The sequence below is a fragment of the Acromyrmex echinatior genome, chromosome 13, assembly GCF_024713525.1.
Source record: "Acromyrmex echinatior isolate Ae372 chromosome 13, ASM2471352v2, whole genome shotgun sequence".
Classification (NCBI taxonomy): domain Eukaryota; kingdom Metazoa; phylum Arthropoda; class Insecta; order Hymenoptera; family Formicidae; genus Acromyrmex; species Acromyrmex echinatior.
This window is the reverse complement of record NC_141864.1, coordinates 11297398-11312262: the sequence shown is the minus strand read 5'-3', so window position 1 is coordinate 11312262 and position 14865 is coordinate 11297398. Positions and strand designations below refer to the sequence as shown.

Sequence of the window (14865 nt, the reverse complement as noted above, 5' to 3'; positions counted from 1 at the left end):
AGACGTAAAATAGGAATAGAAGTATTGAAAAGCTCTGAAAGAGTCCAAATCGATCGCAGCCACTCTCCAGACCTTTTTATACTGACGCTCAACTCTCATTTTCGGGATCGGTTCAATTGCATACTGTAGCAATTGCCCACTGCCAGTTACAGCAACTTCTGCCTAGGGAGTTTTTTTCCGAACGCTGTGATTGGCTTGTGCGCAATTGGCTCGTGTGCAATTGCAAGCCTCTCCTCATTTTCAGCATTGAAATAAATCGCGTGATCAAAATTGACTTGATGTTCATTAATTTCTATCACGTGACTGATTTTGACGCCGAAAATGAGCGTCGAGCATCAGCATGAAAAGGCACCTTGAGGTCTAATAAGCTTTCTGCCAGACAGACTGCGTTCAGGAATTACGCCCTAATAACATTAAGCTATAGGTTACGTTACGTATATTATAAGAAAAATGCACCCTAGAGTTATCTAGGCGTAACTCCTAGAGTACATTCCAAAACTCAACTCTGAGTAACAGAGTTAACTCTATGCCGTTCCAAAACGCGAGGTAACTGATCACATGGATGGAGCCTATTCGTTCCAAAAATATAAGTAAACCTATCTCGGAGTCAACTCTCTGAACCCTGCTTCCGAGGTGGGTTGAAAGAGTAAGTGCGGTAAACGAAATTTGAATAACGTATGGAAGATATACCTTAACAGCACAAACATCGATATGTCAACTGTAAGTTGACTTTGCTAAGTCAGGTCTTTAGAGTCGATTATAAGTCGATTTTGTACAGATGTCCTTCGATTGTCGACTTTAGGACGTCTAGTGCAATTTACGCTCACAAAGTTTAAATGTGGAATCATTTTATCCCTGTTGTTTAACTATAGTTAAATAAGGATGAATCGCTGAACAATGCTATTAAACATTGTGGGCACGAATCGGATCACAACCTAGAATGGTTGACTTAAAGTCGATTTATAGTCGTCTTTAAAGTGGGACATTGTATTAGAAACGTTTCTACGTCGTCTAAAGTCGAATTACGGATGTCCATTTTTCAGATGTCTAAAAGCTATAGTCGACTCAGAGTCGACTTTGTGTTGTTAGGGTATTATTACTTGTGACATGTAAAAATATTGGGTCATCTAAAAAGTATCCGCGGTACTTTGTCACTAGATATATGACCATCAACACACATCTAGTGAAAAAATCACGGATACTTTTTAGATGACCCAATACTAAAATGGTTCTAAAAATGGCGCGCGCGCGCGTGTGTGTGTGTGTGTGTGTGTGTGTGTCATGAAAGATGAATCATTCAATAAATAGCCTTAATTTCCTCAAAAATCAAGGAGGTATATTAAGGTTATTGACTTACATACATTGATTAAGACATTATATAAATGATGTGATTTTACGAGGGATATCCAGAAAATAAGTTCCGTTTTTTTTTACAAATAAAGTTTTTATTGAAAAAATCTAAAATTTACATGGATAATACTTGACAACTTCTAGTCTTTTTCTACATAATTCCCGTCAATCTCAATACATTTTGTATATCTGGAAACAAGCTTCGAAATCCCTTCTGCATAGAAACTTCCCGCCAGTTCTTTAGTCCAGTTAGTTACAGCTGTCTGAACTTCCTCGTCGCTTAAACGATGATTTAGTTAAACGACGATCATTGCGAATCGCATTTTCAATTTTTGTCGTCAACTCATCCGTGATAAGGGAGGGTCTGCCTCTCCCACTTTCGTCTTCAAGCGAATGTCTTCCTGCCTTAAATTCTCGGACCCATCTCCGCACCATAGATTCACTCATCACACTCTCTCCATATACAGAAACAAGCTGTTTGTGAATATCAACCGATTTAAAATCTTGAGCAAAAAGAAACTGAATGATGCCGCGCAAAACAACTCGAGAAGGAATCGGAATGGAGGTGGCGGGACGCGAAGTGGAGGACTCCATTTTGATAACCTCTCCTGACCGTGTTTCACGAGCTACTGACGCCGAACACCGCTCATTCTATTCGGTAGCTTTCCCTCTTCAATGCTGTGTTGCCAGCTCGCTCATACATCGACCTTACTAAACGTATAATACAAACGGAACTTATTTTCTGGATACCCCTCGTAATATTGTATATTAATTGTCTTTCTCATTTAGAAAAAACTTTATAATTAACACAATATATTGGGTCATCTAAAAAGTATCCGCGATTTTTTATCATTAGATGTGTGTTGATGGTCATACTATATATATATAGTATATCTAGTGACAAAGTACCGCGGATACTTTTTAGATGACCCAATATATTATGTATAGATAATAATCTGTATGTATAATATACAGATCTGTATATATCTGTATATTATGTATACAGATTACTGTATATTATATTGTATATACAGATCTGTATATATCTGTATATATCTGTATATATAATATATAGATCATAACGATTTCATCTCTAACGACTTCATCTCCCTCACGTTCCAAATTTGTTCAACTCGAATAATGTACTTTGACTTATTTTTTTCCCCGCTACTCCGGTTCTTTAGAATTGACATAGTCGAGTTTTGGAACGCACTCTGAAGGTAACCCTATGTGCTTTCCATTTAACATATGTTGACACAAATGTCGATCTTCGTAGAACAGAAAAAGAAAGAAGTGAGATAGGAATTTAGATATTGAGCAATTTACTCATTTTCTCTTTTGCGCATGCGCACTCCATTTTAGCCAACATAAAATCAGAAGAGTTGCGCTACACTGTGTATATACTGTGACAGAAGTCTGTGCTTCTTGCCCGTTTCGGCTCTCTCATTTTCTCTCTTTATCTTTCTCTGTTGTACTCAGCACGTGTAGATGTTAAATCTTGTTTTAATTGATTAAAAAAATATGAAAGTAAAGAAAGAAGACGCGATGTTCAAGGAGTTGGTCTTGAGGAAAAATACTAAGAACAAACAGAATATATTGAAGCCAGGTGCCAGTCTTGAGAAAGCTGTGAAAAATGTCAAACAAATTTTTAAGGTATCGACATAACCTCCATAAAATGAAGAACGTATTTATCATACGTTGCGTCATCTAAATAATTTTTGGAAGTTCAACGAGACTGATCGTCATTGGCTTTTTTTGCTTATTAGAATTTTAATAACCAGATGTACTATATATATATATATATATATATATATATACACACATACATATATTCCTTAGTACATACCTTTGGATCATTCATACCCTGCGCATTTATTTTCTTTGAAATATAAGAGCACCTTCAAATATCAATCTCTTTTCTATTCGTAAAAAAAGTTTGCATCTAGAGAACAAGTTTTGTACGTGCGGGCCTCAATTCATGCATATCCTTTAACTAGAATAACTTCAAAGTTTACCTCTGGGTTCTATATAAAGTGTACATTTTTGTAATTAAAAATATTTTTTTTCTTTATTCTCAATTCTTGTTTGTATTGTGGGAATATTTCACGAATTATCAAAAAAAGAATTTAACCCTAGAACAATATATAATATTAGCCTTTAATAAACACGATGGTTTTTGGCATCCTTGTGTTAAAAATGCTGTCTGTAACATTATATATTATGTTGTCTATAATGTTAAAGCATTTAAAACATTTTTTAAATAAATTATAAGTTTTTTTAACACAATAGCAATAATAAAATACATTGTTTAAAATATAAATGTAATATATATTCACAATTTATAGCCATTCATGCATATTAAAAAAACATCCTTTTCAGCTTACTAAATATCTAAATTTTTTGGACAATCAACATTTGAACTATTTTTTCTTTCGTAGTTTGGAATGCCAATTTTAAGATATTGAAACATATTTTTCCTTTAAATGTTTTTGTTTCAGTTTTATATTTTTATATGAAAAGGTGCATTATTCTTATTTTGTTAACTTTATTTAGTTATAACAATTTATGTACAATTTGTTATAAATATACAACTTTACAAATACTCAAAATATATGTAAAAATCGTTTCATCATTTTTATGTACTTGTAAAAGTGATGAAAATTAATCTAGAATGACCGAACGTGTGTAGTAAGAACGCCCAAATCTAAGGTGTGTATTAAGGAATGTAGTTGTTTAGAAATAATGTAATTGTTTAAAATACACATGTCACTGCAAAATTTGATAAAAATATACTCATTTGATGTATTTTCACTTAAAACAAAAGAATTCAGCAAAAAACATGTATATTTTGTCAAACAAGTATATTTTTATCAAATTTTGCAGTGACGTGTATATTCTAAATAATTACCTTGTTTTGGTATTTTTCAAATTGTATTTTTATAATTGTTTTAATGAAATCTTTAAAATGAATTTATACTACTTGAATAATAAATGTAATAATAAATGTTAATTATATCTAGCAATAAATGTTCTTTTTGTAGGAAAAGAGAGCAGAAGCTAAAGCGGCCACAAAAAAGGAAAACAGTTTAATAAAACTTAAACCTAAACAATTCAAACCGCAGAAATTTAAAAATAGAGGAATAGTTTACATAGGACACATACCTCATGGATTTTACGAAGAACAAATGAAAGATTATTTCAAACAGTTTGGTAATGTAACGCGAGTACGAGTGGCAAGATCCAAAAGAGTACGTATATGTTTATAAAATGAATTGTAAACTATTATACTATTTACATAAAATGTAAATAATGGGGCCATGAGAGTGCCATTAGCAATATGGGAGTGTGCAAATGCAAAACTCAAAACTTAATTTATTTAACCGACATAAATATGTATCGTAACAATATTAAAATTATATTAAACTGCTAAGTGTACATTTTGATTGTATATTTGAGCCATCCTCAGTGAATCTATTAAAATATAATAATTTATAAATACCGTATATTTCATTAATATAAATTTTTGTGAATGCATGGTCCATGAAAGATCATGCAACAATTTATCACAAAATCATTCCAACACAGTTACACAATTGATTGGCAGAACCACATGAAGCATAGCAACATATTTTTACTAATCACGAAAAAAATCAAGAGACGTCAGCATCAAGATTATGATCTATTACTAATGCAAAAAATTTTTCAAATGAATTAAGTGAAAAAATTAATGACTGTGTTATACAAACATATTACTGCTGTGTAAAGTCCAAAGTTTAAAAAAAGGCTGATTCTCATGACCCCATTATTTGCGTTTTATTCTAATTGACAGGAATTCATTATTGTTAATCTTTGAATTGTAAATTGTTTTATAACTGCAATAAGCTTTATAAAAATATATTTTTAGACTGGAAAAAGTCGCGGCTATGGTTATGTTGAATTCCTCCACTCACAAGTTGCTAAAATTGCAGCAGACACAATGAACAATTATCTAATGTGCGGCCGATTATTAAAAGGTATTTAAAATTGTATTAACACTGTTAATTAACTGTCTTTCATTATTTATAAATATATGTTTTTCAGCTACATATATTTCACCCGAGAAGCAACATTCTAGATTTTTCTTAGGCACAAATTGGTCAGAAGATAAATATCCTAGACTCAAAAATAGAAGACGAATAACTCTAAATAGAAATCGTCTTCAAAGTGCTGGAGATCATGAGAAATATGTTCAAAGATCGCTTGATAAACTTTCTGCATTAAAAAATAAATTGCAAGATAAAGGGATCAGCATAAAATTTCAACCCGTTGACATATCAAAAATGTAACAAACATTTAAAAATTTAATTTAGCTCTAGTTTATTTATAATTAAGATTTAATTTGTATTTGTATTAAATAAACTTAATAAACAATAGAAAATTATTTTATAATACAGAGCTTTGCTGTACCTATAATATTGTTATAGTAAATTTTTAAAATTTTTATAAATAATGTGTATGTATCTATAAATTATTTTTTCTCCGAAAACAAATCTGTAGTTTCTTAATTGTCAGAAACGTGACGACCTCTTCTACATATGTATGAGACCTACAGTTTTAACACCGCGATTTGAATGGTTTGGCAGAAGAGATTGATATGATAAAGATACTATCGATAGTTTATCATTGGGTGTTTTCCAATTGCTTAACACATCTTAACAGAAACGTATACAGGAATGTACAAAGTGTAACATGTCCGATTCAATTGTAACAGAATATGTACGCTGTGCACGGTTGAGATCCGTTTCGGATAAATTAAATGAGCTTTTTCCGCCAGTATTAAACAAAAAAAAGTAAAAGTGCCGGCCACTCAACGTCTTCCAACCTCATTTATTTAACCGCTGCAGTTAGTAACATGTAATTGTCACTAGAAAACACAAGCTTATACAAACCTCGACTAAGTACAGATGTGTAGTGTTGTGTCGACGATAACGGACAATTGGAACGCAACTTGTGTGCACGAAAGTATCTAGGGATATTGCAATTGGAAAGCATCCATTACTTTCTAAGAGATATTGGCTCAAATAAAATCCGTTATGTCTTCTGAATGAATATAAACTCGAATCTTTGGTACAAAGAGTAAACACGCAATTCTTTACGCCACAATCATCACAAATATAAATTACGTACAATTGAAATCTAAATATATTGAATAACGAATTCGAGAAATATATGTCACGATACAGTGGTTGCTTCCTGTACGTTTGTCGTGTTTCCTTTCGTCCGTTTCCATTTCATACGTCTATTCTGAAACCACACTTTCACCTGTAAAAAATATATTTAATGATGAAAAAACATAAAAATTCTGTATTCTATTCAATTATTTATATTGTACCTGACGTTCCGTTAAATCCAATGCTACAGCAATTTCATAGCGGCGCAAACGTGTCAAATAATTACTATGTGCGAATTCGCATTCAAGATGTCTGACCTGTTGCTTTGTAAAAGCAGTTCTTTCTTTCCGCGGCTTATCGCTTGTTCTTTTCGTTGTTTCTACAATCAATAGAAATGAAAAAATATATACATATATATATTTTTTCTATATATACAGGGTGAATCAGAGTCGTTGAACCAGTTTTTTATTGCACGCACGTTATAATCCAATAGGTATGAAGTCGATAATTTTCTCATAGGGTAAAAAGCTGGTTCAACGATTCCGATTCACTCTATATATAGAAAATTGAAAAATTGAGCTGTGAAGAAAAGGAAAATTTTTCATCTCACTTTGCGGATCTGTCACGTGCTCAAAAAATGTGCGACAATTTTCGACTATTTATATCGTGAAAGCTTGTAATTTTCTTTACACACACACACACACACACACACACACACACACACACACAAAATCATTCTTTAAAAATGTATGATTTTTTGTTTTTGAGTTAAATAAAAAGGAGCATTCTGATCTTTGCTTATAACTTCATTAAAAATCATCGTACTGCAATTAAGAAACAGATTCTTAAAACTAAAACATTGCTCTATAGTATCATACTAATTTTTTAAATGTAAAATATATAGAAATTTGAGTTAAAAATGTGATATTATTATTCTTATGTAATCATTGCGTAATGGAAAAATGGATAGTAATATCGTATTTTTAGTTCAAAAGTACATATATTCTATTTTTTTTTAAATTGGCAATTACACTTGATAGAGCGTTTCAACATTAAGAATCTGTTTTATTAATTACGGTACGATCATTTTTACGGAAGTATGAGCAATCAAAATTAGAGAATGCTCGTTTATTTAATCCATATGTAACTTGATAAAAAGTCGTATGAACATTTTTTAAAAAGGAATTTTTAGGAAAAATTTTAAAATTTGAATATCACGATTCTCTAACTTAAAAGTAATAATAAAAAATAAAAAATGAGAGAATAGGCTCGAGAGAATAGGCGCTGTTCAGAGTGCGCAAATTGTTCAAAGAATTCTCTCAATATAAAAGTTAAATTTATTGAAGAGACGATAGAACAATAAAAAATCGTTAAACAATAATAATTTTCGTACGTTTCAGTTAATTTTCTAATATTTCTTAATTTTCTAATATTTCTTAATTTTCAAGAAAAAACTTTAAGCTTTCATATCAGATAGACAAAAATTTCGCAATAAATATATTCTGTATATAATTTTGAGCTAAAACAAAATTCCGCACTTTTTCTCAAATCTAATATATGTATGCATATGTGTGTATATATTGTGTGTGTGTGTATATATATATATATATATATATTAGGTGTTGGAATTAATTCGTAGCGTTTTTTAATGAAAGAATGTTATTTATTTCACATGAGCATTAAAAAATACATTAATGAAAGTACTTCCTATCACTTGTAAAACGCTACGAATTAATTCCAACACCTAATATATATATATATATATATATATACACACACACAGGGTGTCCCATTTTAAATGATGACTTCAAATTTCTCTTGAACAGTACATTTTAGAGAAAAATGTTTCAGACAAAAGTTTTATAACTTCGAGGAAGACATAAGGTGATATCATTATTTTAATCTTGGGTGACGTTGTAAAGGTAAAATTATTTTTAATTTTTTAAATGGGACTCTCTATTTTTCATTACATATTCTTATAGCTTACCCCGAGAGCTTTCCAAAACACTATAATTAAGTTCATTTTCATTAACTTCTCGAGTTATAAGACTTGATAGTTAGTAGACATGACCCAATTCGTGTTGACTAAAGTGGTATGAAATTTTTAATATTAAGCTTAATATTAGCTTTTAATGGCATATACAACTCTAAATAAATTTGTTGTTTATAATAAAAATTTTAATAACGAATTTATTTAGAATCGTACATGCCATTAAAAGCTTTATATTTGAAATGTTTTATTATTTCGTCGAACAATAGGCTCATGTCCATTAATTAAAAGTATTTTTACTTTATATTCACTTGATTTTCAGTATACAATAAAATGAAATTAAAAAGAAACGAAACTTCAGACAACATTCTCTTCAGGTGGTATCGATGTGAACCCTTCCTCTCCCACTTTTCCCGTTCGCATTAAGAGAACGATCCAGTTCTCCATTCCGGATGGTGACATAACGCACTCATCATCTCGATCTTTTTGCCGTATGGTTTTCCGCGGTAAGATTTCGCGGCTCGTCGGCAACTTTTTGTTGTCGGCCTTAGATGAAAATAGCCGCATGTACGATGCATCAGTGCACGTTGCATTGATGCACCCGGTTGCGAAATCCGCTAGAAGCACGTTTCTACCGTAATGCAACACGTGGCTGTCGAGAGAGCGAGAGTCTTTCCTTTTCTCTTTTTCGCTCTCTTGAAGTCCTTAACTTTGCTTCCATGCCGCTATCTTGACTTTAATTGCTAGCTGACGTCAAACGCAAAATCTCTCATAATCTATAGCCCGCATCGATGGCCACTATTAGAGTAATACGAGAGTAATATCTAAGTAGCAAAAGCTAACATTTTGATGCCACTAATTTGCAAATATGGGGCAAGTTAATGTATAATGATATTCATATAATAAATAAGATTTATATTGATGTATAAATATATGATTTTAAAAAGTTACAGAAATATTATTAGCTACTAAGACTCAGCTCTGATCGTTTTTTAGGCTGTTTTTATTTATCGTATTAAAATATTTTAATTATTTTATTATTTTATCAAATCAAAATTTTATATTATTTTATCAATTTAAAAGTAATTGTTAGAGAAGTCTCTAAACAAGGAAATAAAAAAATATTATATCTTAAATTTAAGGTGTGATCCATTTAACGCTGCAAATACTTCGTTGCCCAATCAGAAAAAAGAATTTTACGAATTGACCAATCAAGAATGCTCCAAAGCATTGATATGAAGGCTATAGTCGATTCGAATGCTCACGCGCTTTAAGTGCTTCTAATCATCATTCTGTCTTTATCGTTCATTAGATGTAAAATAAAAATAGAACTATTGAAAGCACTGAAAGCGTTTAAATCGACCGCAGCCGAAGTAAAGTAGTTTGAAGTAAAAATGTTTGAAGTAAAGTAGTGAATTGCTAAATCTTGATTTTTAAACGATTTTGTGTCGACTTTGGGTCGACTTTAGTCCCTATTATTGTTTATAATACTTTCTTAATTAATACTTTCTTTAATTTTTATTATTTTATAATGCAATCTAGATATGTTAGATTTCTCATGAAAAAAGGAATATATATAATTTTAATTTTAATTGATTTTAGTTTTATTATTGATTTCTTATTTATTCTATTCAATTTATATTAAAATTTAATTTTTAACGCAAAATTTATTTGCTTTTCAACAAAATTAACAGTGTAGACAGAATACATTAAATATCAGCGTGTGATACAATGACATTTACTATGCAAGATGTATACCAGAAGTTAGACATCCGATAAACATTTAGATTGTACTGGGCCTGTTATAGCCGCATTGGCGACACTAAAGTCATAAAACTTCTAACTGTATTATCAATGATTTACGTCGGAAATCTGTTGAAGCTATAATTCAAAAGATTTCAACCTAATGTATTATGCACAGCTGTGCAGAGCTATTAAAATTCATATAACAATGGCTTAATTATTGTTTCAAAATAATTTAAATTGAGTTAAAATCATTTTCCAACAAGTTATAATCGATTTCTACTTGAATGACAGATAGTTTTTTTTTAAATATAATTTTAATCTAATAACTTGTATACATGCATATGTACATATATGTATAGAGAAAAGGCTCCTATCATGAGTTATTGAGTTCATTTTTGAATAAATGCTAGAAGTCTATGGCCAGAATTTAAAATAATAATATGTCATTTTGAAGAGAATTTAAGCTTTAAGATAATATTACATAAAATTTAATTCAAATTTTATTTTTTTTTAAATTAACCCTTACAATATAAGATACAATTTGGTATCTCATCCATCCAAATATATGGACACTATCGAATCCGTCCGTTTTTTTCATCTATTCAGAATAATTCAAGAAATCTCGAAAAATTCATCAACATACTTTCAACTTTCTAAAATAAATATTGACTTTCTAAAATAAATAACTTTATTTTGGAAAATAATAAAATGTAGTATAATTTATAATTATCGAAAGACTCAAAGAAACTTGTACGAACAAGAATCGCTCAGTCACTGATCTGACTTTGTACGGTAAGAGTTAAAGAAATATAAAAATGAGCAAATCACAAAATCAAAAAATTGTGCTCCTAATATGAGATGTTCCGAGAAATCGATAATAAAACGCAAGTACAATATTGCAATTAAAAAACTTTATTTAATGTTGCTAAAATACAAACAATTGCCAGCGCGAAAAATGAACATGGATTGTACTCAGAACTCGTCTTCAAGTAGTTGGAACTAAATGTCGCAGAAATGGGTACTCCGATTCATTCTGGTTCATTTCGGTTGTCCTTTTTATTATTGTACGATCATATTTATACTTTAGCAACGATTTTCACTATGACATAGGAGCATAAGGTATTTCATATTAGAAATACCCTGGGTATCTCATATTACGATTTCCAAGCTTTATTAATATTATGATCATCAAATCTAACTTCTGTAATTAAGCAATTCAACATATCGCATATTTTTCTATTAGTACGGTCTTACTTTATCACTACATAAAGAATTTATTGCCAAATATTTACTTATAAAATAATAAACGAGGTTAAAGGCTCATCTCAATGAAACTTGAAGGCATCCAAATTTTAAAATCTTTTCTGACAATGATTACAGGCATGATTTAATAATGAATTCTTCACTAAATAGTTTTCAATCTAAAAGCAATAAATTCATGGTGGAATCAATAGATAATGTTTATTAGCAGAAATGTCGTTATCTCATATTAGGTGCCTGTCTCATGTAAAGGGCTTTCCTCCATGTGTGTGTGCACTCTACGTCTATAACGCGCAGTTATGACGTAACACGCTATCATTAGTGAAGTCATGATCATGTTTGTTAGCGCAGCTCCGCGAACAACTTGTAGTTAAATAATAGCGAGTAGCGTCTCCCCGATATAGTGCACCCTATATATACAGGGATCATTAGGATTGTGACTAAATTAAATGGTTATTAGTATTATTATCTTTGCAAGAAGGCCGAACAAAACAAATATGAAATGTCATTTTATAGCAGAAATTCGTCAATTTCGTTTAAATCGTTATACAAATCCGTTTATGAGTGTCAGCATGAATGCATTAATTATCGAAGGAAAAGGGTGTGTAATACATTAGGTTATGTAATACATTAGGTTTTAAAAATAAAAAATTTTTTTTGAAAAAATAGTGTTTTATTTGTTTTGTTCGGTCTACTTGTTACAAAGTAATAACCGTTTAATATAGTTTTAGACACATTATAATGATTAACCCTATATATATGTATGTATTATATATATATATGTATATATTCTCCCCCCCCCCCACACACATACACACAAAATATAAATGTTATTTTATAAAATACGATCTCTCAGAATTGATGAAGAAATAACACATTACCTCGTTCTCGTTGATGTGAACGTGTATTTTCTCCAAACAACGAATTCGCATGATTCTCATTATGTTGCAAATCCTGCCAAGATTGATATTTGCTCTCGAGGTCTATATTCTGCAAATGAGGCATGTCCCAAGTGCGAAACATTGTCCCCGTGTTTGTCGTCACACGGCGATTTTGATTATTTTCGAATAATAAATCTTCAGGTTTGCTCAAAGGCTTCTCGTCTTCCTTTCCATTCAGTTGCTCGATTATCAGATGACAATCTGCTGCATCTTGCTGAGAATATTGCTCCCATCTTACAAAAATTAAACGTTATACAATACACATTTATGTAATAAGGTATATTACAGTGATAATTACACAATCTTACGATATGAAAAATCATTGAAAAAGTAATAAATTATAATAGAAACATTTATTAATTATATATAATAATAAGTTAATAAAAGATATATATATATATATTAGGTGTTGGAATTAATTCGTAGCGTTTTACAAGTGATGGGAAGTACTTTCATTAATGTATTTTTTAATGCTCATGTGAAATAAATAACATTCTTTCATTAAAAAACGCTACGAATTAATTCCAACACCTAATATATAATTTTAGAAATTATGAGAAATTATATAATCATATTTGTTTTTTATTGAAGTGAAATATTTGTTTTAATACAAAATAAAATATAATATTTTTATATATATAACAAGATTAATATTTCAGTTTCAACATTGTTACAGTAGAGCAACTGAAGTATACTGTGCTTCTTAAAGAGTTATCTTCAGAGTATTTTAAAATTTTCAATAAATTAAATTCTTAAATATTAAATAAACAAAGTGTCAAAAAAGTCCATTAGTAGTTTTTTTATATGTATAACATATGGGAGTTTTACCTGCACGTGCGATAATTTTGATTGCTGTCGGTGTTTTGAAGAAAATTGACGACGTAAGGCGGCGGGATTAAACGAGCGGTTTCGTCAGTTGCAATGTCAAATCCACTGCAAGGATTTGATGGGTTGCTCCAAGACCACCTGTGGTACCACGGTGTGGTCTCACAATCTGTTGTTGATCTTGTATTCTGCCCTTCCATATGAAAAGATGATGGTGTTGGTAGGATCGGTGGTAATTCGAAATTATCGGATGTCCGATGACTGTACGCAATCGTGTCTTTCGAACACAACATAGTAACGAATAAAGATTTTGACAATGTCAGTACGCGAATTTTTTATACGAATATCTTTACAAAGAATTGACAAAGAAAGATTAACAAGAATAAAACAACTATAACACAATCAGCAGTCAATCCGTAATAACTATTTATTCATTTAACGTTTGTTTTTTTCTTATTTGATTTATAAAAGTACATGCTTAAAAAAACAGCGGAAAGATATACAAGATTCTAATTACACTTATATTTGCTCGGAGAAAAGAATCTTTTAGAACATAGAACACTATAAAAGAAATTAAATATTGCAATAGCCTCTTTGCTCGTATTTTTTCGTTATGGTTCTTATATATATTTTCTTGGTAAGATTACTATTAATATTTATCTTGGTAAGATTACTAATAATATCTATTAATTGTCACTAATTTTATTAATAGGCAAGCACAGATTCATCGTAGAATCACTCCGCGCGCGGATGGATGCGAATTGCGTTAGTGCTTACTCGGAAATGTCAAATGAGCACATGTGATGGCGCCGTCATAGGGCAGCAAGAATGTCATGGAGAATATCGAGAACGTCGGAGGAGAGTTGTAGGAGTAGGGCTACAGAAGCTCCGTAATCTTCTTTCCTACATTTCCTTCAGCTTTTGGCCAATCCCTGAGCGTGAATCGTTTCTCGCAACCAAAATGACTGGTCGGCGTTTGCGAAAGAATTCGAAATGGTGACACACGAAGTGGCCGAACCGCTGAGTTTTTTGCTCTAAACTCTACATTTGACGGGGATTAAGAGAATTTTTATATGACGCATGTGAAATGCTGTTTTTGCGAATTGTTTTATCCGCGTGCCGATAAATTTTCAATGCTGTCTTTCTATGAGTGTCAAACTTTGGATGAAACAATATCCAATTAAGAATATATTTTAGATAATTAGTATTTAAATTTATTTTCAATATGTAAATCTACTACGAAAATTAAAACATATTTTGAAATAAGTTTGTATTTTTTGTCTCCAAATTTCCGAATAATTTTTTAATTGATTAAAATTAGATTAAGAAAAACTGTTATAACTAGTTCGTGTTTTTATCAAAGTTTGAAATTCTTACTTATTTTAATACATATATATATTTTTTCTTTCATATATTTCATCTAGCACTATCAAACGTAATCCAGATTTCTTCCCTCATTTTGAAATACGATACTAACTTCCGACTATGAGACAAGTGTCATGCTTTATTAGAAAGAAGGAAATCATTCGTTTCGGTTGTCACGATTGTAAAAAATGTTTAAATTTTTTAAAATTTAGCGAAAAGAAGGAAATTGAATCTTATA

The 14865-nt window shown here is 30.7% G+C and overlaps 2 protein-coding genes across 3 annotated transcripts; one reads left to right on the top strand and one right to left on the bottom strand.

The window, feature by feature from the left end:
• Positions 1 to 2712: 2712 nt before the first annotated feature.
• LOC105151530 (MKI67 FHA domain-interacting nucleolar phosphoprotein-like) lies at positions 2713 to 5879 on the top strand. Its single transcript, XM_011065295.2, has 4 exons — positions 2713 to 3003; positions 4392 to 4598; positions 5255 to 5363; positions 5431 to 5879. Exons 1-4 carry the CDS (start codon positions 2872 to 2874, stop codon positions 5673 to 5675), a joined length of 693 nt encoding a protein of 230 aa, XP_011063597.1. The 5' UTR covers positions 2713 to 2871; the 3' UTR covers positions 5676 to 5879.
• A 630-nt stretch (positions 5880 to 6509) lies between these two features.
• On the bottom strand, positions 6510 to 13555 carry btn (buttonless). 2 transcript variants are annotated; one of them, XM_011065302.2, is made up of 4 exons: positions 13266 to 13555; positions 12378 to 12670; positions 6722 to 6879; positions 6510 to 6651 (listed from the first exon to the last, which is right to left on the bottom strand). In XM_011065302.2, the coding sequence occupies exons 1-4, from the start codon at positions 13553 to 13555 to the stop codon at positions 6562 to 6564; spliced, it is 831 nt and encodes a 276-aa protein (XP_011063604.1). In that variant the 3' UTR covers positions 6510 to 6561. The 2 variants fall into 2 exon arrangements, with proteins under 2 accessions (XP_011063604.1, XP_087268712.1); XM_087412586.1 differs by having other exon boundaries at positions 13272 to 13555.
• Between the last annotated feature and the right edge of the window lie 1310 nt (positions 13556 to 14865).